Genomic DNA, 25,863 nt, shown 5'->3' on the forward strand with positions numbered 1-25,863 from the left:
TAGTCTTGAGTGTGAATCTTGTTAATTGGGAAAGCATCATTGTGTTTCTTTTGCTTATTGAGTCAAGAAATGGACACTAAATCCTTTTATGTTAGTCCATTCTGATGTTTGGGGTCCTAGTTGGGTTGTGGCCAAGTTGGGTTTCCAATACTTTGTAACCATTGTTGATGATTATTCAAGGATGACTTAGACTCTATTTAGTAAAAGATCATTTCAAGTTATTTCATATCTTTTGTCTTTTAATCTGAAATAAATACTTAATTTGGTTTGTCTGTTCAGATACTTTAGAGTGATAATGCTAAGAGTACTTTAGTACCCTATTTATTACTTATAAGACTTAGTTTGGTATTCTCCTCAACGTAGGAAAAATAGACATATCCTTGAAGTCACTCGTGCCTTCATCAAATGCATGTTCCCAAAGTGTTTTGAAGTGATTTTGTACTCACTGCCTCCTTATCAACAAGATGCTGTCCTTTATCTTGGTGGTAATATTTCGTACTCCGTTCTCTCCGCATATACTCCTATGTTCTCTTTACATCCTCATATATTCAGGTGTGTGTCCTTTGTTCATTGTCTAACCCTTGGGGTGGATAAGTTGTATCCCAATGCTATAAAATGTGTCTTTTTGGTTTACTCATGTACTTAAAAGGGTTATCATTGTTACAGTCTTACTTTGTATCAATTTTTTGTCTCTGCTGATGTTTCCTTCTTTAAATCTACACCATACTATTCTCAATTCTTGAGTGCTTCTAACCTCAATGAGTCCCTTCCTTTGCCTAATCTTCCAGATTCTAGTTTGTTGTCTCTATCCAATCATCAACCTATGTCTCTATGTAGTTTGAATCCTTCTCACGTATTGATCATTTTAATTTGTAGGTGTATTCACAACGATGGCTCAAGGGAAGAGAGTCCCATCCAACGATGGCTTTGGTTTCCTTGTGTGATGATCCTATTTCCTGTGACATTGATCCCCCCATTGTTGTCTAGAAAGGTAAAAGCACATGTACCCAACATCCCATCTCCAACTTATTTTTGTAACTTTTTGTCGCCCTACAACTATTGTTTTGTTACTACTACTCTATCCTTTGTTGCTATTCCTAAATCTATTTCTAAAGCCTTAGCCTACTCTAGATGGAGTAATACAATGGTTGAAAAATGAGTGCATTATAGGAAAGTGATACTTGGGAAATAGTACCTCTTTCTCTGATAAGTCTGTGGTTAGTTGTTGTTGGGTGTATAATGTGAAAGTCAATTTGGATGGCTCCGTAGCTCGTCGTCAAGGATATACCTTAGATGTATGGTTTGGATTATTTAGACACATTCTCTCTAGTTGCCAAACTTGTCTCAATATATTTTTGTCATCTCCTTAGCCACTGCTTCTCCAAGAACACGTCATTGGGATGTAGTAATTCACATCTTAAGATATCTCAAAGGTGCACTTAGGAGAGGTCTCTTATTTGAGGATTGGGGTTGCACTTACATTCAAGGATAAACGGATACAGATTAGGCCCAATCACCTTCCAACAAAGATCCACAACCAAGTACTCAATCTTTGTTAGGGGTAGTTTGGTTTATTGGAAGAGTAAGAGACAAACTATGGTGGCTAAGTCAATTATGAGTCAAATTGTAAGGTCATGGCTCACACTTCAAGTAAACTTGTTTGGTTGAAGAACATATGGAAGAATTGGGTTTTCCACATTCTTGGCCTATGGAGTTGATGTGTGATAACCAAGTTTCTATTCATACTGCATCCAACTTGGTCTTCCATGAGCGGACAAAATAGATTGAATTTGATTGCCACTTTGTTCGAAAGAAACTTGTTCAAATGCTTGTTACAACCACTTATGTGAAGTTTGATCTGCAACTTGCTAGCTTGTTCACTAAATCTTTTTGGGGGTGCTCGTGTTAAATTCATTTGTAACAAGCTAGGAGCATATGATATCTACGCTCTAACTTGAGGGGGAGTATTAATGATTATTTTGGTCATTTAGCATTGTTAGTATGTGTTAGTGTCATGTTGATAAGTGTGAATTAGTAGGGGTATTATGGTCGTTGGTATGTACTTGACATATTTTATGAATGGAGGGAGAGACCTATCATTGTGAAATCTTTCATTTTACTCAATATTTCAATAGTGATCAATGGCTTAGTGAAGGGTTTTTTCATAGGAAAGAGAGGATTGAGACAGGGAATTACTATCTCCCCATGCTTACTTTATAATGGTAATGGAGGTACTCTCAAGACTCGTATAATTGGCTGTAGAAAAAGGGAAGCTAGCTTATCACACAAATGCAAGAAGCTCAACCTGCTAATCTTATGCTTTGTGGATGATTTGTTAATTCTTGCTCATGGGTGTTTTGATTCAATAGAGAACATCAAGCACACACTCTCTACCTTCTATATCTCACAGGTCTCAGATGAAACACTAACAAAGCAGCATTATTTATCTCTAGAGTCTCAAAAGACAACAAAAAAGATTGCAAAGATTCTAGTATTTCAATTTAGGAAACTCCCAGTCAAGTACTTGGAACACCCCTTGACATCAAATAGGTTGGGGAAAAGAACTGTGAAGCACTCATTGAGAGAATCATACGCAGAATCCTCTCTTCTTGAACGGACAAATACCTCTCATATGCTAGGAGGCTACAAATGGTCAAAACCATCCATCAAATCAATAGTGGATATTGGGCAGCAGCTCTCTTTCTTCAAAAAGATTGAAAAATGATAGAAGGCATTCCTATGGAAAGGTAATGATCGAAACACTTATGGATGCAATGTGGAATGGATGACAAAATGTTTGTAAACCTTATGGTGGAGGAGGACCAACCTATTCCTCTTAGAGTGGAGTGAAACCTTATCCATTAGGCTTATTTGACACATATGCTCCTCTAAGGTTCTTCTTTGGGGGTTATATGGCTGTCATGGGTTGAACATTTTACACCTTATGAAGAATATTGCGGTTTCACCACAAGAACACATTCATAACCATTGATTGCTAAGTAAGCGTAAGCAATAAGCAATCATAAAAGAAAATGAGAGTCATATGGTAGACCATAAGCAATGCAATTTGTTATTCACACCTCCATAGGCAATGTGTGTTTAGCGAAGGAAGCAAGTAGACTAAGTACATTCACAAAAGTTAGTGAGTTTTACAATGATTAATGAACACTCACCCTCTCCTATACAACTTTCTATGCTATCCTAACTTTGGCATTAGGAAGCATCAAATTGACCGAGGAGACGGTCCTATTTTACACTGAAGGCATCATCCTTCTCAAAGAATAAAACTTAACACAATTATTTACCTGATGATTAACCATCCCATGTATACAAGACAAGCGGCCACAGGCAAGCATATTGCCTTGAAAAAGCTTGGCTCCTAGCATTCTCCCTCACTTATATGATCGGCATCCTTGTAGACTTTGATGCCAAGTATTGTTCAACTTTGTTCACAAACGATCCATGTCTTCCGCTGACATCTAGCTGATTTTTTTCATAGGTTCTTTCACTTCACTAAGAACTCTTGTTGTCTCTTCCTTGATTATATGAACTCTTTGTTTTCAAGGATATTTCAACTCCACATTTATCAGGTTGCAATGTCCTTGGTAGTGCTCTGGTTGATGACTTCTACTTGGATCTTAAGTGTCGGTGATGAATGGCTTGAGGCAACTGACGTGAAACACAAGATGCACCTTCATCCAAGGCAAAGGATCAACCTTGTAGAGACCTTCGTGACTTTGGCCAAGATGGGGGCCATCCTCCATATGTGCAAGGTACTCTCCTACGTTGACCTCACAGTGACTTGATTTGTTCTAGATAGGGCTTAATAAGCACCAAGTCACTTGAAGCATAACTGTCTTCTCCCTTGATCTGCCCACTCTTCATTCGCTTGGAAGCTTTCTCCATGTAAACTTGGGCGATCTCTACATTCTATCTCCATTCTTTGTAAATATGTATGCTCTTGGACTCTTTCTCTTTCCTCTATATGGTTCATCCATTGTGTGAGGTAAAAGCAGTTGCTAGCTTGTTACAAGCTAAAAAGGACTTTTATTGGTTGTTGAGTTCTTTTGGGCTTGAAACAAATTAAGTCCACGTGGAGTAGCTATTCCCAATTCGTCTAGTTGGCGATGATGAAATGGCGCTGGTACTCCTCTAGTAGCCCATTGAATCTCTCCATTTGTCTATTTGTCTACATGTGGTAGTTGAAAGAGACATCAAGTTGTGAACAGAGGATTCTAAAAAGTTTTGTCTAGCAAGTTCCCTATGAATTTTGTGTCTTGGTCACTAAAAATGTCATGGGGAATACCCAAATGCTTCACAGCATGTTTGAAAACCGAGTGTGTTGTCTACTTTGCCCAAATAATATTTTAGTATGGGTATGGAAGTATTGTACTTCAAAAACTAGTCTTTAACCATGAGTATAGACCTTATATCCATAAGTGACTTTCCCATGGTCTTGTCGGTACTTGAAATAGCCTTGCGATCTTCATTTGCTCGACCTTGTCTTGTTGGCAGGTGATACAAGTTTGGGTATACTCAACCACCTCATCATGTATGTGTGACTAGTAGTGCCTTTGCTTCAACAATGTCAAAGTACGATGCCATCCTAGGTGGTTTGTCCACATGGCGTCATAACACTTGCAATAATGTCATCCTCATGTCATGGGCTTGTGGCATAGAGAGCCGGTTACCATGTGTCAACAACAATCCATTCTCTAACCAAAACTTGCACGCTTTACCCTCTCCTACCAACTTTGTGAGGTTTTGGACAACAGGATCTTTGACAAGGTTCTCCTTAATGTGCTGCTGTATTGTCATGGTAACCTTACTTACTATCAAATGCATTACTAGTTCTAAGGCTGCAAGCTTGGCCTTCCTTCTCAATGCATCTGCGACTTAATTCATCCGCCCCACCTTATGCTTGAAAGAGAAATCAAACTCCACAAAAGAATTCTTGCTAATGGGTCTGCTTAGGATTTAAACTATGTAAAGAGATGACTAACAACCAAGTTATTGTTTTTCACAACAAATTTCTACTTAAGTAGATAATGCTGCCACAGGCAAGGACAATGAATCATTGTAACCTCTCCTACGCTTGAATTGTGTACTTCTACTCAGCTTCACTAAGCTTGTGGCCTTTGTACACAACAGGATGCCCATCCTATAACAAGATTCCACCAAGGGCATAGTCTAATGTATTTGTTTGTACCTCAATGATGCGTACCGGATCTTGCATCATGGCTTCTTTCAAGTTGTCAAAGGCTTCTTGGCACACAAGGGTTGAACACTTTACACCTAATGAAGGCCACATGACACCAGTTATAGCACTCTTGCTTAACTAGTTTGTCGAAAGTATACCACAGTTTCACCATGAGAACACATTCATAACTATCGTGTGCGGAGTAAGTGGAAGCAATAAGCAATCATGAAAAAGAAAATGAGAGTCATGGTAAATTGTAAAGCAATGCAAGTCATTATTCACACCTCTGTAGGGCGACGTGTGTTTAGCAAGAGAGGTGAGTACGCTAAACACGTTTACAAAAGCTAGTGAGTTTTACAAAATGATTGATGAACACTCACCCTCCCTGTGAAATTTCTTTGCTAGTCTAGATTTGGCACTTGGAGACATTGAACTAACTGAAGAGTCATGTCTCATTTTACACTAAGGCATTGTCCTACTCAAAGAATAAAACCTACACTATTATTTACATGATTTTTTCCCATACCACGTACACAAAACAAGGGATCATAGGAAAGCATAATGCCTTGACAAACTTGACTCGTGACATATGGGTTTGCACCTGCATGCTTCAGAAAGAGCCTATGGGCCCTCAAGACATCATCCCCACAAAACACGTGGACATGGAATAAAATATTGAAAGCCAGGAACAAAGCATATGGGATGATCAAATATTGCCTAGGGAATGGGAAATCCTCTCCTTGTTATATGACAATCGGCAATCCCAAAGCCCACTCATCGACCCTTATGTCCCCACCTACACACTGAGCTTGGCATCTTTGAAAATGCAACAGTTGCTGAGCGTCTTAAAGACCACAGCTGGGCTTGGAAAAGAGGGGAAGCTCCCAATGAGCTTCAATTGAAAAATGCCACCACAATCATGCCTGATAGCACTAAGGATGATCCAAGTCCTCTGGGACCTAAACCCCTTTGATAGAGTGAACTGAGCAGAATTTATCTGGACCAAGAACTCCATTCCAATACATTCATTCATTGCTGGGCTGGCCATCCAAAACAGACAAACCACCTCAGATAGGCCTTTCTATTGGGGTACAACAACGGAGGCTACTTGCAAATTTTGTGGGCAGCATCCTGAAACCAGAGACCTCTTCTTTAGCTGCTGTCTTAAGTTACCAAATTCATTCTATCACTGCCCAGCTGCTGAAAATCCAAAGTCTTCCTGCAGATTGGAAGGAAAACTTGAAGAGGCTTAACACTACTCGGGAATGCCCCCCATGGAGAACTACGCAAAATAGCATGGACAGCTACCATCCATTACACCTGAAAGACAAGGAACAGTTTGATATTTGAGAGTATCCACTGCCATCCTAAGAACACAGCCAGCAAAGTGTTTCTTGAATAAAAGCAAAATGCCAGGACTCCAAATAGCTAAAAGTACTTTTTGGTAACCTGTTAATTTTGTACCTATCTATTGCTTTTCTTATCTCTTGTATTTTCCCCATATCATTAATAAACTGATCCTTACCTTGTTCAAAATAAATAAATAAAATCATAGCCTGGTGTCCTTGATATAAATCCTCTGTCCAACCTGATCGGCTTGTGGCCATAACAACCTATCACCTAACTATTTTTCTTTGGGTGCATTGGCAGCTCTTAAGGCAGATTGCCAACCCGATAACATTAGTGATGTGATTTGCATCAACTAGCCAAAAATCTGTTGAAGAAACTGTGCAGCTTTCATAGATTTTCAATTATCTCAATTTTCATGATCCAATTTTTAATATACCCCAAAACTGTTGGTATATCCTAAAGTGAACCTAAAAACCCCCAAAGCTTTTAATATGCCTTAAAAAGTGAACCCCAAAAACCCCAAAATTATTCATGCCCCGAGTTTTGTTCCTAGAATAAATACTCTAAAAAGTGAACCCAAAAACCATTATCACAGGACCAATGTAGCCTTAGCCTCCTGCATTGTACTAGTTTGTACTTTGTAGTTCTTCCAGTGGTGCAGTTAGAAATGTTTCCATTGATATGCTTTTCGGCTTACCGAGCAGCATATTTACAGTGATGCTTTACCTTTTTATACATAAATATGTTGCTTTATTGCCTTTTCCTCTTTGCAGGTCATGTCCATGCTTTAAAAAATAAATTATTGACTCTTTGTATTTGGACATTTGCAATAAATAGAACATGATGAGGGGTCCAAATTATTTGAACTTATAAATAGTTTACTTTCTCCTCACTAGTTCACTTTCCTTGGAAGGAAACTGAGATTTACTTGATTGATAATATTTTGCAGGGCCCTCCTCTTTCTGGAAGATATGATATGGGAGCATTATGTTTAATAGAGCATTCTGAGAAGCTCCAAAGCCTTGTAATTGATGCCTTAGACAAAGGGGCTCAAATTGTTGCTCGTGGTAGTTTTGGCAATTTAAGTGAAGGTGCCGTTGATCAGTTCTTTCCTCCTACCGTAATTGTAAATGTAAACCACTCAATGAAGTTGATGCAAGAGGAGGTATTCTAATTATCCATCTAATTACTGAGTTTTGGAATTCCATAGGAATGAAGATGTTCTGTTTTCATTTTGTGTGGCATTTGAAGTAATGATTTTTATAGCACCATTGAAATGAGGATTTTGCCTCATGTGCATGGAGTTTTACTTTTAAAAATTTATGAATTGAAATTATTCCAATTTCCTTTTAGGTAGTGCATGGGAGTATGGATTTCGGGGCTTAGATTTGGATTTGTATGAATTTGGAAGAAAGTTAATACAATTTTGTACTATGTTTTATCCAAATTCACACAAATCCAAAACTAAGGTCCCTATTCAAACCCAGGGTTTTTTTTTTTTTTCTTTTTCTCTTTGATTTTTTAAATAAACTATTCTTCATAGTGAGGCTTTAGTTTCTGCATTGTCTATAGTCTCTGTCATATGTTATAGAAGACAAAAAAATTGAGTAATTCCATTTCTAAGGAATGCAATATGCTTGTCTCTCATTTTTTTTTTTCTCTGTAGTGGTTTCCTATGCTTTGATAAATTTTGTGGTCCTGAATGACATGCAGGCTTTTGGACCAATCATGCCAATAATGAAATTCAGCTCTGATGAAGAGGCTGTTAAGCTTGCTAATGACTCTAAGTATGGGCTTGGCTGTGCTGTTTTTTCTGGCAGTAAGCGCCGTGCCAAAGAGATTGCTTCCCAGTTACATATTGGAGTTGCTGCTATCAATGACTTCGCATCAAATTACATGTGTCAGGTATCTATAAAGAAAAAAGACAGTAAATTCAAGTGCTTTGATTTGCTTGATCTCACCAGCAAAACTTTGCACCTTTAGAAAAGAAAATGATGAGTCACTTCACCGCATAGTGTCATGGACCCCCAGATTAGACTCAATTAAGGGGCCGCGCGGCACTCGTCGAGGCTCTCCCCAACAGGGTCAGCCAATAATTACCTGTTCAAACTTGCAAACGTGAGCATCACATAAGTCTCGGCAACCACTCATAATCATAAAATATCAATATAGACATCGATGGGTCAGGAAGGCAAGAGACATTCATGCTTAATGATAAAATAGATACTACTTATTTTATTCAAGTGAGAGAACACTATACAAGCCATAACACAAGTAAGTTGATATTCATTTACAAATCACTATACAAGCCATAACACAAGTAAGTTGATATTCATTTACAAATCCCTAGATAATACATGTAAAGTCATCTCTCTCCCCCATTAAATCCCCATTACAGTCACCCCTTAACATTCAACCTCGTCAATCTATTGTAAGGAGTCTTCAATCTTCAGGTCCTGTTGTTGTTGTCTTAAAGTTCATGAGTTCTTGGATCTTCTGTGTGGGATGCTGAAAGTCTTCTATCGTGTCACCACCATTCTTCTCCTAACCAATTGTTGTTGTTGACGACCTTTATCGTTGCTGACTCTATCTGTAAGGATCTTCACTACGTCTCTGGCTACTATCTTCATTTACGGAAGGGTTGATCTGCTGCATTTCTATCTGTACTAATCTTCTTCATAGACATGGAGCTCTCCAAGAACCAGGTCTCCAGCATCAAACTGTCATGGTCATGTAGGCTATTCATCTGTAACCACCTCAACAAGACACTATTAGTTGCAAGATATTTCAAAAAGATTACTACAGAAGTAATACATCTAATATGAAACATAAGTCCACAAAAAGTTGCAAGTATTTTTCCCCCATTCCACCCGCTAGTTAGGCTCTTGAGGACCCTCTAAAAGCCTTAGGGCGCCCACCATACACTTCTTTTCCCCCATATTGTTGTTCAAGATTTATGTTCCCTCTTGGATTGTTTTCAAGGCATTCAAGGCCTTCCACTCAGGTCATTCTGCTACACAATGGGGCCCCATCCACAGAAAACAAGCAAGTGGCAGTCGATGCACCCCGTTCCTTTCATCTTTGTCATTCCACTCTCTCGTTGTTTTGGGTCCCCTATCGCTCAAGAAGCTATTAGATCCTTTGTTGCTCCCCTTGCCTGTAGATCTATACACTCGGGAAGATCTTTGTTCATGATTGTCAAATGTTGAGTATTTCCTTTTCTGAGAACCATTTGGGTAGTCATTTAACTGTCCACTTGTTGCAAGGGTCCAGTTTGAGAAATCCTCCAACCGTTCAGCTGCTGCGACAGTTGAGGGAAGGTCACGAATCCCTTGTCTTCGCAGCTCATTCTTCGGCCATGTTTTGAGTCCTCGAAGGAAATGGAAGAGTCTATCAAAATCCATCATATCCTTAATGTCGAGCAATAGGGCTTGGAACTCTTGTATATAACTCCCTATCGAGTCTGTCTGTTGTAACTCATATACCTTGCAACGCGCCATGTACTCTGTATTTCCTGGGTAAAATTGTTCTTTCGAGGCATGTTTCAACTCTTCCCAAGTATTGATGGTATACCGGTTGTTTTGCATGTCTTGACATTTGGTTCTCCACTGTAACTTAACTTCCTCAATAAGATATACTATTGCAATGTTAACTCGGTCCTCCTCTAGGTCTATCCTTGAGCACTTAAAGTAGTGTTCCAGATCGAAGACAAAGTTGTCTAACTCCTGTGCATCTCGAGCACCCCCAAAACATTTAGGTTTTGGCACCTTAATCCGAGTTCCCCCACAAGTATCAAGGATTGGCCTTCGAGACATCTGAGCCACTGCATTTAGCTTAGTACTCACTGCTTGTAAGTCATCTTGAAACTGATCCGTTATGTTTTGAAGATTACTAACCTCCTTCAAATCCTCTTTCATGGTGCTAATAGATTCTTTGACATTATCTGCAAGCGCATAAAAATCATCAGTTAATTCCTGTAGGGAGGCCTCAAGCTCTATTGGCTCTCCCCCTTGGGATGTAAGAAATGGCATTATGCCCTCAATTTGTTTCAGCCTATTCTCGAAGACTTCCAATTGCTCAATGTTCCTTTGGAAGACCTCAAGCTCTATTGGTCTTTTCTCCAAGGATTTGATACGTGGAATGAATTTCTCAAGTTCACAATTCTCATCTCAAGCTCAGATACACTATAGAGGGTTCCTTTAATGTTCTCTCAAGCTACCTCAAGCTCTATTGGCCCGCCTCTCTCTTTTGACAATTCTATCACAAACGCTTGGAGTTCGAAGAACTTCGTCTCCAAGGTTTCAAGGTTTGCCACTCTTGCCTCTAGCGCCTCAATGCGCTCTATCTTAATGGATTTTGAAGTTTTCATTTTACCATTTATGGTGCTCACGCACATCGTGCTCTGATACCAACTATCACGGACCCCCAGATTAGACTCAACTAAGGGGCCGCGCGACACTCGTCTAGGCTCTCCCCAACAGAGTCGGCCAATAATCACCTGTTCAAACCTACAAACGTGAGCATCACATAAGTCTCGGCAACCACTCATAATCATGAAATATTAATATAGACATCAATGGATCAGGAAGGTAAGAGACATTCATGCTCAATGATAAAATAGAGACTACTTATTTTATTCAAGTGAGAGAACACTATACAAGCATAACACAAGTAAGTTGATATTCATTTACAAATCCCTAGAGAATACATGTAAAGCCATCTCTCTCCCCCATTAAATCCCCATTACATTGTCACCCCCTAACACATAGCTTATTGTCAAACAAGCAATTTTCTGAAACCCTTACACGTATCATTGGTTGGATAATCCACCTCACCAATTTTTGTTTTTCTGAAGGAAAGGGTAAAAAGGCTTAGGGCTTGTTTGGTTGTGGAAAATAATTTTCATTTTTTATTTTTAATTTTTCAAAGAATTACAAAAAATCAGCTTATTTTTCAGTTCTGCCACATTTAGATCAAAAAATGGAAAACGATAGAGTTTTGGCATTATTTCCTATAAAAAATATTCTTTTTCATTTCCAATATTTCAAATAATTTTAAAAATGCCACCTTGTTTTTCAATTTTCTAAATTTGTATAGGAAAGTTGGAAAATATCTTTTATTGTTTTCCTAGATTTCTAATTCTTATATAATTTTTTGGAAATTGGAAAACAAGGTATCATTTTTGTCATTATCTGAAATCTAGAAACGAAAGATGAAAGGTGTTTTCTGCGACGAAACAAGCCCTTTATTTTATACCTTTTAAATACAAATCCTGGAAACTAAAAAATAAGCTTTCATTTTTGTAATTCTGTGGAAAACTGAAAATGAAAAATAAAAACTATTTTCCAATGTTTTAGAAAGCCAAGGCAGGAGGCAAGGCATTTCTAACCCTTAAGAGGTGAGGCCTAAGCCTTAAGGCATTAGGGCATAAGCCTTATGGGAGTTTTAGATAAAAATATGTAAATAAATTACATATAGTTTACAAAAAAGGAAAAATTAAGAAAATCACAAATATAAACTTTAAAAAATAATCAAATATATAATTTGCAAACTCAGTGTTGGGCCTTCAAAAATTGCTGACTTGAATTCATTACATAAATCATCACAAGAGATAGCTATAACATTACCAAGTTCAAATTATTTTCAGGATCTAAGTTGCACTCAATTATTTTGGAAAGGGGTTCACGTTTAAGAGCTTTAGAAATTAACTTATGCTATATTGCATTCCTTTTATGTATACACAGTTAAAAAAAACAGAAGGCATGCCAGCCTTGGTATGAAATGCATCGGCCTTTTTTGGGATTTGGCATTTTGGATTGAACCTCAAGGCATTTTAGGCTTGCCTTGCCTTGGGGGCAAGCCTCAAAGCAAGCCTTGATTGAGCCTTTTAAAGCATTTCTATTTTCTATAATTAAGCAGGCCATTAAAATTTTTGGCTTTTAAATCAGTATCTTATTGATTGGAGCACATTTGGGCATCCTTCATAAAAATTCAGTGCATTGATTTATAGATAATCAAGTTTTTGGCCAACTTGGTGGGCAAAGCATTCATTTGCAATTGTATGTTTGATTTTAACTTTATTAAGACCTACACTTCCAGTTCCTTTTGTACCATGGGCTTACTAGTTTCTCAACCATTCCTGGTAAAGCCCAGTCAATGTCGTTGGACTTGAGATGCCTTTTTGTTTATCCAGTCCCTGCCATTTGGTGGTGTAAAACACAGTGGATTTGGAAGATTTGCTGGAGTAGAAGGCTTGCGCGCTTGCTGCCTTGTGAAATCAGTTGTGGAGGATAGATGGTGGCCGTACATCAAAACCATGATACCAAAGCCTATCCAGGTGAGCTTCGAAAACTTATTTACTGCAATTATCAAGTTCGCATTTTCACTGATTGGTTTTGCTCTGCTGCAGTATCCTGTCTCGGAAAACAGCTTCGAGTTTCAGGAGTTACTAGTAGAAGCACTCTATGGGTTGAATGTGTGGGATCGCTTGCGAGCATTTGCCAACATTTTAAAGATCCTTACCGATTATAATTCTCCTGCCAGCATTAAAAGAGCTGACTAGGCGTGGTAGTTTGTTGTCATACATTTTCACTGTTTTCTTTTCAGGAGAATATATTGTAGCCTCTTTTTTGGGATTGCTCTCAAACACCCCTCACTGTATCTCGCTGTGCATCCTTATTGACAATGTTTCCATTTTCATTCTTTTCTTCTGTTGCTAAACAGAGATTTTCCCATGAGTTCTTTTTTTTTTTCTTTTAGGTGAAAAAAATAGTTTTTGTCCTCGTATACATCAAACAACCTGCAGTAGGTGATGCTTTATTCCATAATCAGAAATATTGACCAATAATATTTGCTGTTCAACACAATTGTTCTCACACATTCCTGGCTTAACGCAGTCTTCTTCTAGTCTTTTATATATATATATATATATATATATATATATATATATATATATATATATATAGTTAGCACATTGTTACATTCATTTGTTTTCAATTGTTGAGATTGGGAGTTGGTGAACGCTCATTTTTACCTCTTAAGCTCACCGGATTGAAATCCTTTCTGGAAAGGTGTGAATAATTATGGAACAGTTACTAAATGCTGTACATTCCAAATTTGAATATAACCTCTACATTTTTGAGTTGTGAATAAGTAGAGTGCATTTCTAGGGAAGAGAAAGGCAGCATGGCAGACAAATAAAGCACGACAGTAAGGATAACATAACACTTTATCAATCCAAGTCCTTTATTGTTTGGACTTCCAAATACTGCATTGAACAAAGAAAAAATGGACTGAAGAACTTTATTCTCAAGGTGGTTGGAGTGGAGGGCAAGAAGACTTTTAAGCTTTGAGATATACTGTAGTGTGGGAATTGTTTCATAGAATCCTTTGGGCCAGCTATCAGAATGGAATTCAGTGTGTGCGGCAGCATGTGTACACTTCAATCTTCTGATAGCAACAGCTTGAGATTTCCCCTCAATAAAAACCAAAAAAACAAAAACTAAAAAACAAAGAAAAACAAAAACAAAAAATTCGAGGGCCTTAAATCCCTTTCCCAGTCTTTCTGGAATGCCACAGAATAAATGCATTTTCCTGAAGAACTGCCAGAGCCAAAAGCTCACAATTCATCTCCCTTGAACCTATGGCCCAAAACTGCATGCGTATAAATGTCCTTGGAAGATACTCACAATCATGATCCATCAATTATTCTATAAATATGGCCATTTTCAATTTCATTGTGCCTGAATACGGACACACCAAAATATTTTCCATCACAAAAACATGGCTATTCACACTTTAAGGCACGAGTTATTTCCCATACAATTGCACCATCTCCTGTGGTAACACCCTCACTGAGTCCATGCCCATGCCCCTGCCTCCTGCAGTTCACCATTGCAACCATGAACTTTTCACTCTCAAGCGAAGAAGGGTACATTACTTGCTCCTCCTGTGTCAAAAAGAAAATAAAAATGTACATTAATAATCTGCACGTGTACTTGCCCTTCTAAAAGCAGACTGCTCCTATTGTTGCCAGTAGGAAATCCAGCTTTTAATACGTAACAAGCAGTTTTGCATACATCTGTCATTGCAAAACCATTAGTATGCTCCAAATATACACGTTAGGGTAGCAAGACTGCATGGAAGGCCATTACTTTCCAAGGATTGATGGACGATAGTAGATGTAAGACATGTGTTACCAAGCTCTTGGTGCATTGTGGCTTTGCCATACAATCGTAGGGGTATGGGGTATGGAGATGGATACAATACTTTTGCCCAATGCCTGGTACAATGGGTGTAGGCTTAATCATGTCACTAGATGGGGAAGGCTTAATTTTTTTTGAAAAAACTCAAATTAAAATTTTTAAAGAGATGGCATGTAAAAAAATGACTGCTAACAAGTCTAGTATTAAAGCATATTTTAAACCCAAGATTCTATATTCAAAACAAACAACCATGCCCCAAAGAAACGTGTCTAATAGATGCTAAAGAAGAAATTCAAATTGAACCCACTGATAAAACCTAAAACAACTGACCATGTACATAAAATTTTCAGTTTGCAACTAACTTTTGGTGAACTGAATTGTTGATGCACCACAAATGGGTCATATTGAACCAGTTAGCGGCTCCAGAGGGAAACATGGTCGTGGCACTAGCAACTTGTAAACTGCAATGCTTATGTTCCTAGGTCATGTGTGAAGATCCTGTACAACAGAAATGGGTGGTGATAATGGTCGGTGGCGCAAAAAGACATTTTCTTCTAACATTACCTCAGGTAGTTCGTAGAATTCATCAGGAGATATTTGCAGCAACTCTGTAGCAGTTGGACCAGTACACCATGCAAAAACCTTTGCACTCTCGTCTGCAAGGGTTATTTTCAAATGGAAAGTACGCACAATTTCGGTATCACAACTGTAATGACAGAAATTGCATTCAACGAACCCGCAAGGTGGCTTTTTAACAAAACGACCACAGAGAGCATGTGAAAATCTCGTGTTCACATGACAATGTTCAATCTGATCAAGCCAAACTCGACATACCTGCAGACATGTATCCCAAAGAAAAAAAGGATCAAGAAAGAGAAATAGAGAAGATTAGCAGCCAAGACTAGATGCACCAAAATAGCATTATTTAAAGTCAAGACAGAATGTCCAACAAATGCTTCAAAACTGAGTCAATAACGTAAAAATACAAAACTAAGTCCTTCAAACAGCACTAACAACCAGAATAGCTAATTTATGATCACTGATCTAAATTCTAATAATCAGTTAGGAAGCAAATAGATAAAGGTGAAAGAAAATATCCAACAGGCATGCATCTGCACATTAATTATGGCAACTGAATCAATTCTTTTTCCTGTGCGTTTTCTTTTACCCTTGTACTCATTTTTACATTTCAACATCCATCTGTTGCATTCATCTTAAGCAGTCAGATTTGAGCCTTCCATACACAAAATAGATGAATATAAAGGTTTGAGAATTTTTAAATGCATTCAGTAACCAAAAAGTCTAGGAGACTTAACAGATCATTAGAACATATCCTGGTTTTAAATTACTCTATTCATCGGTCATTCTAATACGTTACTCGTGATATAATTTACGAGGTCTCATGAACCTGGTGAATTGTCATGATTAGCCCATAGAAGTAAAATCATGATAGTACTAACAAAATCTAAGGACGAAAGGGCACAAAAAATACATTAAGAAGAACAATTTAGAAGTTTATTATGACTTGCAAACCAAATCCAAAAGTTGAAAGAATCCCATACATGTATACTTCTAGTCTGGTTGGATAGATTGGAGAGGAATGATAGCTTATGGAGACAAGATGAGTTCAGCAATGCTGGCAAGCTACTAATATTGATGATAGAAGCTCCACCATCATTCTCGAACCATAATACTTCAAGTCTGTCAAGCAAAGATTCATCCAATGACAAGTGTTCTAATGGAATGGGTAGTGGCAAAACTGAAATACAAATACCAAATATTTGCATGCTCCCCCAAAGAAATTTCAAGAAGAAGAGCTATGAATCAAGTTCCTAAAATAACAGTAGATGATGATTTTGACGAGATGGAACTAATTTTGTGTTGAACACACTATAGAAATGCATTAATGAGCCAAAAAGAGCCAACAAAAGTTTGAGTACACTCACATTTTTTGTTTTGTCATTGCACATGTCAAGCCAGAAATGTAAATCGTGTGACCAAGGCCTAATCTTCCCAATGACCTGAGAAACATATTCAAACAACAATATTTCCAAAAGCATGTGAAAATTTTGTAGTTTTTTAGGGCTTAAATCCATAAAAATACAAAGAATAATTATCAATACCAGGACTTTGCAAAATGCAGCTTTGCCCAAATTACTCCAGTTTGATCTTCAATTCTTAAAGAGAAAATAGCTTCAGTTGTATTTCTTTCTCGAAATACGTCTGTAACAACACCATAGAGGCCAATGCCAGTCATCTTGTCACAAAGATCCATCACAAATGACTGCAGGACTTTGAACACGTAAGGAAAATTAACGACAGTTGAAACATAACAACATAAGTGAATTATATTGCTGATAATGTCAATGGAGCAATAATGCATGACATAAATAATTTAACAAGGAATGCAATGCATGGCAGACAAAAACATTATCTTAACTGATTCTGACAACAGAAACCGAGAGGTGGAACTTCTGCAATAAATAGTAGAAATATCTCTGGATACATTCCAGGCAAAATGAGAAAGACATGCTAATGATTGCAACTTGTGTAATGAAAATCCATGCACAAAAAAATAAATAAATAAATTTGACCTTGTTTTAAAGTTTAAAAACTCACTCGAAAAGGATAATTACTGAAATCAATTGACCCCTGAGAATCACGCAGCAAAGTCACTTGAGAAACTTTAGGACCCTGAGTTGGATCTAATGCACTAAATAGCCTTGATCCTTGGTACCGATTTTGAGTCAGCGCTACACACACCTGAGTAACACTGAGGTCAGCACTTACATTACAGAACTTTGTGACATGCAGAGAGTTCTCAACTTACTTGTTCCTCATGTTGGATAAATGGCACCAGATATAATTGCGTTGCACTACCATATTCAAGACAAAGTTCCTCACATGTTCCAATAGCACTATCCATTGAACTTGCAATAAATGGTCTATCCAGTGCAAGCATACTTCCTACACTGGTAAGAAACTACATTAGAGATATTGATGGGATAAAATAAATATTAAAGAAATGCTCCCATTCAGATGTCTACCTGAAAAGATTAGCAAGGAGAATTTGCTCGCCCCACAATAGAAATTTTAGCTTGACACCATCATTATCAACAAGAGTGATTTGTTTCCTCTGTAAACTACGAAAATTTCCCTGAATTTCTAGTAACCCAATTGATTCAATCCTGCCCATAGAACATGACAAAGAAAATGTAAAAAGCAGTCTAGAAAAATAGAAGACGATCCCAGGTAAGAAAGGGAGTACAAACTCAAAATCAAATTCCAAATAGCTTTTATGCGTCATGAGACAATTAAATATACAAGCTGGAACTGACTGAATCTTACCTAGCATATAATGAATAGGAAACCCCTTGGGCAACTGCATCAAGCGAAATGGATGAGAAAGAATCTGAACAAAACTGAGCTCCTAGCAGCATTGCATCATCATCTTGATCCTGAAGTAACGAAATGAGAATGTAATCACTGGCTAAAATGGTAACAGAGCATACCCTGCACTTTTTTCCAAAAATAAATGAAAACATATACTTTCTTGCTAATTTTCTTCTTAGACTGGTGCATCAAAAGAAGGATGTTTTTTGGTCATGGAAAGAATGTCCCAAATTGGACTTCCATATAGAAATTTCTACTAGAACCAATTTTTAGTTGCTGCACATATGATGATGAAAGTAGAACAAAATAAATTTTGACAGGTACCTCATCTAATAGTATTACAAGGTATTCTGTTGGTAAGAGTCGTGGATAGCCAGAGCCTTCAGTGGCAGTTCGAAGATAGCATCCAGTGAGGAAAACTTCTCTCCCTTTCTTCAGAATTCCATTGACAGGATCTACTAAGTTGTAGAATCTGCCAATCAAGAAAATAGATGGACCACTGAACATAAAACAAAGTTCAAAGATATGCACACGTTCATTGAACAGACACAGAACGCACACACAAAGGAAGCAAAAGCCTAAAAGATAACAACAACAACAAAAACAACAGACCAAGCCTCAAGTCCCACTAGGCTGGGTAAGTTATATGAATCCTTTTCTGGCAATTTATACGATCATGGGCAATTTCCTCCAACAACTTCAGCACTATTAAATCCTTACTATCTCATTCCAACTTATTTTATGTATACCCCTACTCCTTTAACTGCCACTATCAATAACTAGCTTGTTCCTCCTCACTAGTGTACTATTTGGACTACATTGCGAATGCTCAAACCATCTAAGCCAACCCTCCCTTATCTTCCATAGGTGCTGTGCCTAACAGCGAATATTTTCATTTTATAATTTATCTTTTAACATTATACCAGTAATCTAACTTAGCATTCTCACTTTGGCAACTTCTACTTCTTAGGCATGTAGTTTCTTTATTGCTTAACATTCTGATCCATATAATATAGATGGTCTTATACCCATCCTATAAAACTTTCCTTTTAATTTTAAGGGTATTCTACAATCACACAACATGCCAGAAGCACTCCTCCATTTTGCCCACCCTACTTTAAACTCTTATGTATAAAATCTTCAATTTTCTCCTTCAGCTTGCATAACAAATCCAAGGTATCTAAAAGCCAAAAAGACTGATGGCATTAAAAAGACGAGGGAGACAGCAAGATTTAACTGGACATCTGCAAGAGACAAGATGTTCAGTATTCGGATTCTTTCAAAGAACATATAAAATGATTGGATGGTTCAAATCAATTTCTAAGAACAAAGTTAATGGATTGCTGGGTCCAAAAACCAAATGTGTTCAATTAATTAGTAGTTGTTGTGTGTATAGTTAGTAGTAGGCTCATGCATATTTGGGGTTTGTTTGTAATAGATGTCTCCTTTTAGGGGTTCTTTTGTAATCTCATGTATCTTTAAGAGCTTATTTGTAATTTCTTGTAACTTAGACATTATTATAATTAGAGTGAAAGCCATGTGGAGGTTAGTTTTTTGTGAATTTGAATTAAGAATTGAATGTCTGCCTTTTTTCTCTCCTCATCTTACGCTTCTTCTTCCCCTCTCCTATTATCTATCTCTCTTCCAACTCGTCCCTTGGCAGTAATTCTCATTGCCAGCAACATGTTTTGCCATAAATATGGTAATTTAAACCATGAAAATCCAGTACTTGTACGTAACAAAAATTATAGCTACAAACCATATAAAGTAACCAGAAACTGCCAAATCAATGCGTCTGTGGATGATAAATTACCCTAGAAAAGTACAAGCAAACTGCCGAATTAAGACCAAAGTTCAGCAAAATGCATCCAATAGAAAAGCCTCAATCCTCATAGGATATGAATGAAACTCAACAAGAACATTTTTACATACATAGTCATTTGAAAAATAAGCAATCATTTGAACACAATACCAACTTTTATTCAAAATAAAAATGAAAAAGAGAGGCCATGCCTGCATATCTAGACCCATATGAAATTTGTGCACTAACGAAAACCAGTGCAGGGGGCCTTCTACTTAGCCACTGATGGCACAAACACACACACATGAACATGCAGAGAGAGAGAGAGAGAGAGAGAGAGCAGCAGCAGCAGCAACAGAAATTAATTGCATAATGTGGAAAACAGAAACCTCACATGGAAAAGCCTGGGGAAATCCAGAGGTGCTAATAGAAGTGATTTCATAACAACCTGAATACTGGCAATTACTAATATCATCATTAAATGTCTTGCAGGTTTTATGGTGAAGTCAATATATTCCAGAAGGAGCATTGTGATGCAGTGTGACATAAAATTGCTTGCTTACCTGCGGTGTAAATAGAGGTCTATGGTATTGGAACTCCAAAAGTCCCCCAAAGTAAGCATGTAGATATTTGTACCTGAAAGAACAAAACAACATTAACCCCAAGAATGATAGCATTTCATAGGAGAACAAAGAATTGCTAGAGCATAACTCTCAAGTTTACAGTACCTGGAAGAACTAAAGCATCTATTATAAGAGCTTCTAGAACGCCACTCAAGGATAAGAAATTCTTCTCATAGATTGAATCAATGGTAACTGTGTTCGGAAGCTTTACTCTGCGATGGTTCTTTTTTAACTGATCAATGAACTCTGGCCTTCTCTTTAGAGCACCAGACCTGTGTTGTTCGTTCCAGGCCTGAGAAGCAAGTACAATCATATGATGAAGCTATTCTAGGTATGCAAGCAAGTCAAACCAGCTCGCAAGCTATTCAAGATCGACTCACTCCACAGCTTGGGTCAGCTCAAATCAGCTCTATTAAAGTTCAAGTCAAACTCAAGAAAGGAAAGATGATCCTGTGACAAAGATATATTAGGGATTAAGATTAAAATGAGTTAAACCAGCTTGCAAGCTACTCGTGCTCAACTTGCTGCTTAGATTGACTCTATTCAAGTACAAGTTGAATTCAAACTACTTGAGTAGCTTGATGAGCTGAGTTCTAATTTCGCAATACCATTCATGAGGCTAATCAAACTTAATTGAGCATATTATTTAATATACTTTATTTTTGTATGTTGTGAATGATATTTATGTCATTTATACATGATGTATATACTGTAATTTTTTGTGTTAACATTACATTATTTAGTAATGAAATCAAGCTGCCTCAAGTCGAACTTGAGTTTTAAGAACTTGCAATTGATTCAAGCTCAAGTACACAATCCACAGCTCAAATTGACTATTCAAGTAGCTTGATGAATTGAGTTTGAGCCTAAATGAGCTTTTATTGTTTTGTTATTTTTTATGTTTTATAAGTGATAAATTATACATTTATACATATATTTAATATTATACATTTAGTCTTCCTAGTGCAGGGCACGTTCATTGCACGTGGAGCCATGTTTGTTTGATACATCTTAGATTCTCTCCTTCTGCATAGAGTGTTATTCTGATTAGATATATGCATGCAAAATCAATTCAAACACATGTAAAAAATTCATAATTTTCTTTTTCCCAAAAAAGTTAATAAAAAGAAGACAATGATTGGTTGCAACAAGCGACCGTCACATAAAATTATTTTGATAAGATAATACCTATAAGAATACAAGTGACAGAAACAAACATCGCAAGTTCAGTCAAATTAATAAAAAGTAAGCCAAATAAGAGAATACCAAGTAGGATTAGAATCATTGACAACTCCTTAACCTTTTTGGGAAATACGCTTATGAAAGCAATATACAATCTCCATTTGCTTTGAACATAATCGAAAATTATTTATCAGCTCAAGCATGTAGAAGATTAAAATGTGGAAACAAAGAATTATATTAACGTCACTTAGAACCACAAAACTAAAGCAGAATATCCAACATTCCACAATTAAATCTCTCCAGTAAAAAAGATATTTTTCTATTAAATACAAAAATTAACAATGGTCAAACACTCACGATATGACAAACAAATCTTCCAAGTAGAAAACATGTTTTTTCACTTAAATGGAAAAATTAACAAGCAAAGATAACACTCATATAATTGAAAGCTCACATAGAAAAGGAATCAAGCATCATAATGGAAGCTAAAAGATTGATAGATAGACACATTGTTGTAAATGTTTTTCCTTCTAATATTACCTATTTCAATCTCTAGCTTTGTGAACTCAAAGAACCCAAAAGCATTATACACAAACCATGAAACAACAAACAAACAATTAAATTAATGAATTCCACACTTGGTAGCGAGTGGTAATAACTAGCACAAATTGCAAGAATTTTTGGGTTGTTTTGTGATAGAGGGGTTCTTTAAACATTCATCATTTTTAACATATTTAAGTTTCAAAAATCAAAAGTAGATGGGGCCTATTGTTAACTTCTCTTGAAAGTTAGCAATCCTGCCCTTATTACTTACATCAATCCTCATACCACATAAGTTGAAAATTCATGTTGTTTTCTTGGTTAAAATTTTGATGAAATTAAAATCACATATCATCATCATGATTATTCCAAAAAAATGTACTTGATGTTGATATGCAATGGTTCTTTCAGCAAGCAGAGACATGGACTACTTTATTTACATTTTGATACATAGATAGCCAATGAACATAAGGTGTTTTTATTGTTATCAGGTTTTTTTTCTGCTTTACAAATTATCCGACCATCTTTAGAAAGAGAATTATGGCGTTGTCATTTTAATTGCCTGGAATAACTGTTTTTTCCTTCACACTAATTCTCTTGTTTCTTTCATTCCTCTTTAGATGTGTGTGTTAATTTTTGCAATTCTTTTTCTTCTTGTGAGCTACTGAATTGATTCCATTGAGTGCTCAGACATCTCGCACTTGATGGACGGCCTTTGCTTTCATATACCCAAAAATTTCTATGTCTCTCCCTTTGACGATTGCACAGACACTCATGACACCGCTAGAACTGTCAGGTTGCATGCCCACATCATCCAGAGCAACATCCTGTGTTACTTGCACTTGCCATTGCTATATTGGCTCCAAAGCACAAAATTCGTGGTCGATGTTGCTATCATTTTGATGATAACAGCATTATGAAATGGTGGAGATGCAAATCATTAAGAGCTAGGATTTTTAATTCTTTCTATCCAGGAGAGAGAGAGAGAGTCACATCAGACATGCAAGAAAGAGATGGGGACTGAGAAGGGATACTAGGGTGGGGAGCGTTATATAGGAATGAGAAGATGGACAGGCTCATGGGCGATGAAAAGACCCATTTAGTTAGAGGATGGAACAAAAGCAGGGAATAATAAATAGTAGGTATTTAGGGAATCAAAGAGGAGAGGAAATTTAAACAGTTGGATGGGTTGGACGTTAAATTTTGGGGTCTAGAACACATTGAATTTTAATTTTCATGAATACATAATGAAGGATAAAACTGTCATTATGATTTTTATGAACATCAGGACTAAGAAATTTTTGCCTCAAGTGTTTTAAAAGTAGTTTAATTATAGTTAATACTATAATTATTTTGCAACTACATCTCGTTTAATGGGTTCAACCCTAAGTTCTAAAAAATTGTATACGAATCCAAATTCTCAAAAATTGTATGATTGAACTCATCGAGATCAATTTTATTAAAAAAAAAAAATACTATAGTTAAGGTCAAATAACTCACTGGTTCGAGTTGAGTCAACTATAGTACACTCCTGAGCTCGAGTTCAGTTCAAACTTCAATCAGACATTTAAACATAGATCACCTGAGACAGTTCCGAGAGCAAAATCGCAGACGTGACTCCGCTTGAATAAGAAATGCAAGTCCTGAGGATCCTAGAGGCGATCCAGTTCCATCCGGGCCCATTCAGCTCTCCCCCGTTACCATTCGAATCGTGATCTCCTCCTCCTTGTTCTTCTCCTTCGGGCGCCAAAACTGACCTAGCGTAATCGATGAAAGCGATGAACGCATCCTCTTCTTCTCCTGCTTCTGCTACTCGTTCCACTTCCACCGTCGAATCTCCTTCGACGGACATTTGACTCGAAGCAGAGTTCATTTCCAGAGAGATCGATGAGGTTTGGAAACCTAACGGTGATCGATGATTCAATCGATCGAGATGTCAGTGATGCAATTGAGAAAACTAGAAACCCTAGACGGACCCAATGCTTCCGTTAACAAATAGCATTTTCGCACTTTAAATGGCGGGTTTAGTTTGAACCAGTCCGGCGTTTTGGCGCGAAATGCAATCCAAAGGGCTGAGCTTGTAACGGCGTCGTTTTATTATTTCTCGAAAACGGCGCCGTCTGTTCTTTCCACTTGATAAATGATGAGCAGCCTACATGAATCTATGACAAAGTTGTGATGAGTATGTGTACATGCACACACAGAATTTTAATTAAATAAAGATTTTTCTTGAAAGCATGATTATAATTCATTTTGAGATGTAAAAATGAAAATAATTATGGTTCTAGCACTTACAATCCAAAAAGAGGAGACAATTGATTCACAATTTTCCAATTTCTCAACCTGAGCATATGCCCTTTCTAATTCTTCAAAAAAAATTGAAAACAGACGATGTGATTGGAATTTTAAAAAAAAAAAAAAATGAAAGATTATGATAGTATTTGAAAGCATGAATTTCAAGATATAGATTTGGATTTGTTTGGATTTAAAAGAGACTCAAAACAATTTTATACTATATTTTGTCCAAATTTTATACCAAGGTTAGCAGGGTAGAAATGTTTGTACTTATCCAAGGGAGGTAGAGTCACGTTAATTAGAAGCACTTTATCTAATTTACCCACTTACTTTCTATCGTTATTTCCTATTCCTACTGCTGTGGTTAACCGTATTGAGAAACTTAAAAGGAATTTTTTATGGGGTGGCATAAGTGATGAACCAAAATTCCATTTGGTTAAATGGGATACTGTTTGCTCTCCCATTTCTTCGGGTGGTTTGGCGATAAGGAAGGTAAGACAGTTTAGTGAAGCTTTGCTTGGGAAGTGGTTATGGAGATTTGGGATGGAGAAGGCTGCTCTTTGGAGGCAAGTGATAAGAGGTGAAATACGGCTGTGAATGGGGTGGTTGGTGTACTAGCCCTGTTAATGGTCCACATGGTGTTGGCTTGTGGAAAAATATTAGTCGGGGATGGCCTTCTTTTTCTTGCCACGTTCTGTATGATATTGGAAATGGGTCTAAGGTGAAATTTTGGCAAGACCATTGGTGTGGTGAGACATCTATCCTAATTTGTATAGATTTTGCCGAGACAAAGAAGCTAGCGTGGCTGAGCTTATGAAGTTTGATAATGGAGTCTTGTTTTGGGATTTAAGTTTCTTTAGGGGTATGCATCTTCGGGAATTAGAGGCCTTGACTGGTTTTATGGATACCATATATGGTGCATCGGTGAAGGGGTTCGGTGAGTATAAGATGTGTTGGAAATTTGAAAGAGAGAAGGGCTTCTTGGTTAAAGGTTATTATGGTATTTTAATGGGCTCCAAAGATTGTGGCTTTCCTTGGAAAAGTATTTGGAAACAGAAAATTCTATCTAGAGTAACTTTTTTCGTTTGGATTGCTGCTTTAGGGAAATGCTTAATGATTGACAATTTACAAAAAAGAAAGGTTTGGATTTGGATTGGTGCTACATTTGCAAGAGTAATAATGAGATGGTTGATCATCTTTTTATTCATTGTCTTGTTGCAATGGACTTGTGGGTTATGGTATTGGGTTTGTTTGGAGTGAGTTGGGTTATGCTAC

The 25,863-nt window shown here is 37.1% G+C and overlaps 2 protein-coding genes across 7 annotated transcripts in view; one reads left to right on the forward strand and one right to left on the reverse strand.

Annotated features, from left to right (window-relative positions):
- Nucleotides 1-13,413, forward strand: part of LOC131151039 (aldehyde dehydrogenase 22A1) — a 41,348-nt gene extending 27,935 nt beyond the window's left edge. Inside the window, exons 11-14 of one of the 2 annotated variants that reach the window (XM_058102212.1) lie at nucleotides 7,500-7,715; nucleotides 8,264-8,455; nucleotides 12,744-12,887; nucleotides 12,960-13,413. In XM_058102212.1, the coding sequence (XP_057958195.1) occupies nucleotides 7,500-7,715; nucleotides 8,264-8,455; nucleotides 12,744-12,887; nucleotides 12,960-13,112 (705 nt within the window). In that variant the 3' untranslated portion in view covers nucleotides 13,113-13,413. Of the gene's footprint in view, nucleotides 1-7,499; nucleotides 7,716-8,263; nucleotides 8,456-12,743 lie in introns of both variants that reach the window. The other variant, XM_058102211.1, reaches the window with a different exon arrangement.
- Nucleotides 13,414-13,774: 361 nt separating this feature from the next.
- Nucleotides 13,775-24,288, reverse strand: LOC131151595 (uncharacterized). Of its 5 annotated transcripts, none has more exons than XM_058102850.1 (14): nucleotides 23,876-24,258; nucleotides 20,677-20,863; nucleotides 20,512-20,584; nucleotides 18,472-18,619; nucleotides 18,103-18,212; nucleotides 17,802-17,942; nucleotides 17,585-17,726; nucleotides 17,374-17,517; nucleotides 16,878-17,038; nucleotides 16,701-16,775; nucleotides 16,317-16,455; nucleotides 15,491-15,588; nucleotides 15,319-15,410; nucleotides 14,366-14,498 (listed from the first exon to the last, which is right to left on the reverse strand). In XM_058102850.1, exons 1-13 carry the CDS (start codon nucleotides 24,164-24,166, stop codon nucleotides 15,341-15,343), a joined length of 1,779 nt encoding a protein of 592 aa, XP_057958833.1. In that variant the 5' UTR covers nucleotides 24,167-24,258; the 3' UTR covers nucleotides 14,366-14,498; nucleotides 15,319-15,340. The 5 variants fall into 5 exon arrangements, 4 of the variants coding, with proteins under 4 accessions (XP_057958830.1, XP_057958833.1, XP_057958834.1 ...); XR_009135731.1 differs by adding an exon at nucleotides 15,117-15,252 and having other exon boundaries at nucleotides 14,388-14,498; nucleotides 15,319-15,588; XM_058102851.1 differs by lacking the exon at nucleotides 14,366-14,498 and adding an exon at nucleotides 14,857-15,252.
- Between the last annotated feature and the right edge of the window lie 1,575 nt (nucleotides 24,289-25,863).

The sequence above is a fragment of the Malania oleifera genome, chromosome 3, assembly GCF_029873635.1.
Source record: "Malania oleifera isolate guangnan ecotype guangnan chromosome 3, ASM2987363v1, whole genome shotgun sequence".
Classification (NCBI taxonomy): Eukaryota; Viridiplantae; Streptophyta; class Magnoliopsida; order Santalales; family Ximeniaceae; genus Malania; species Malania oleifera.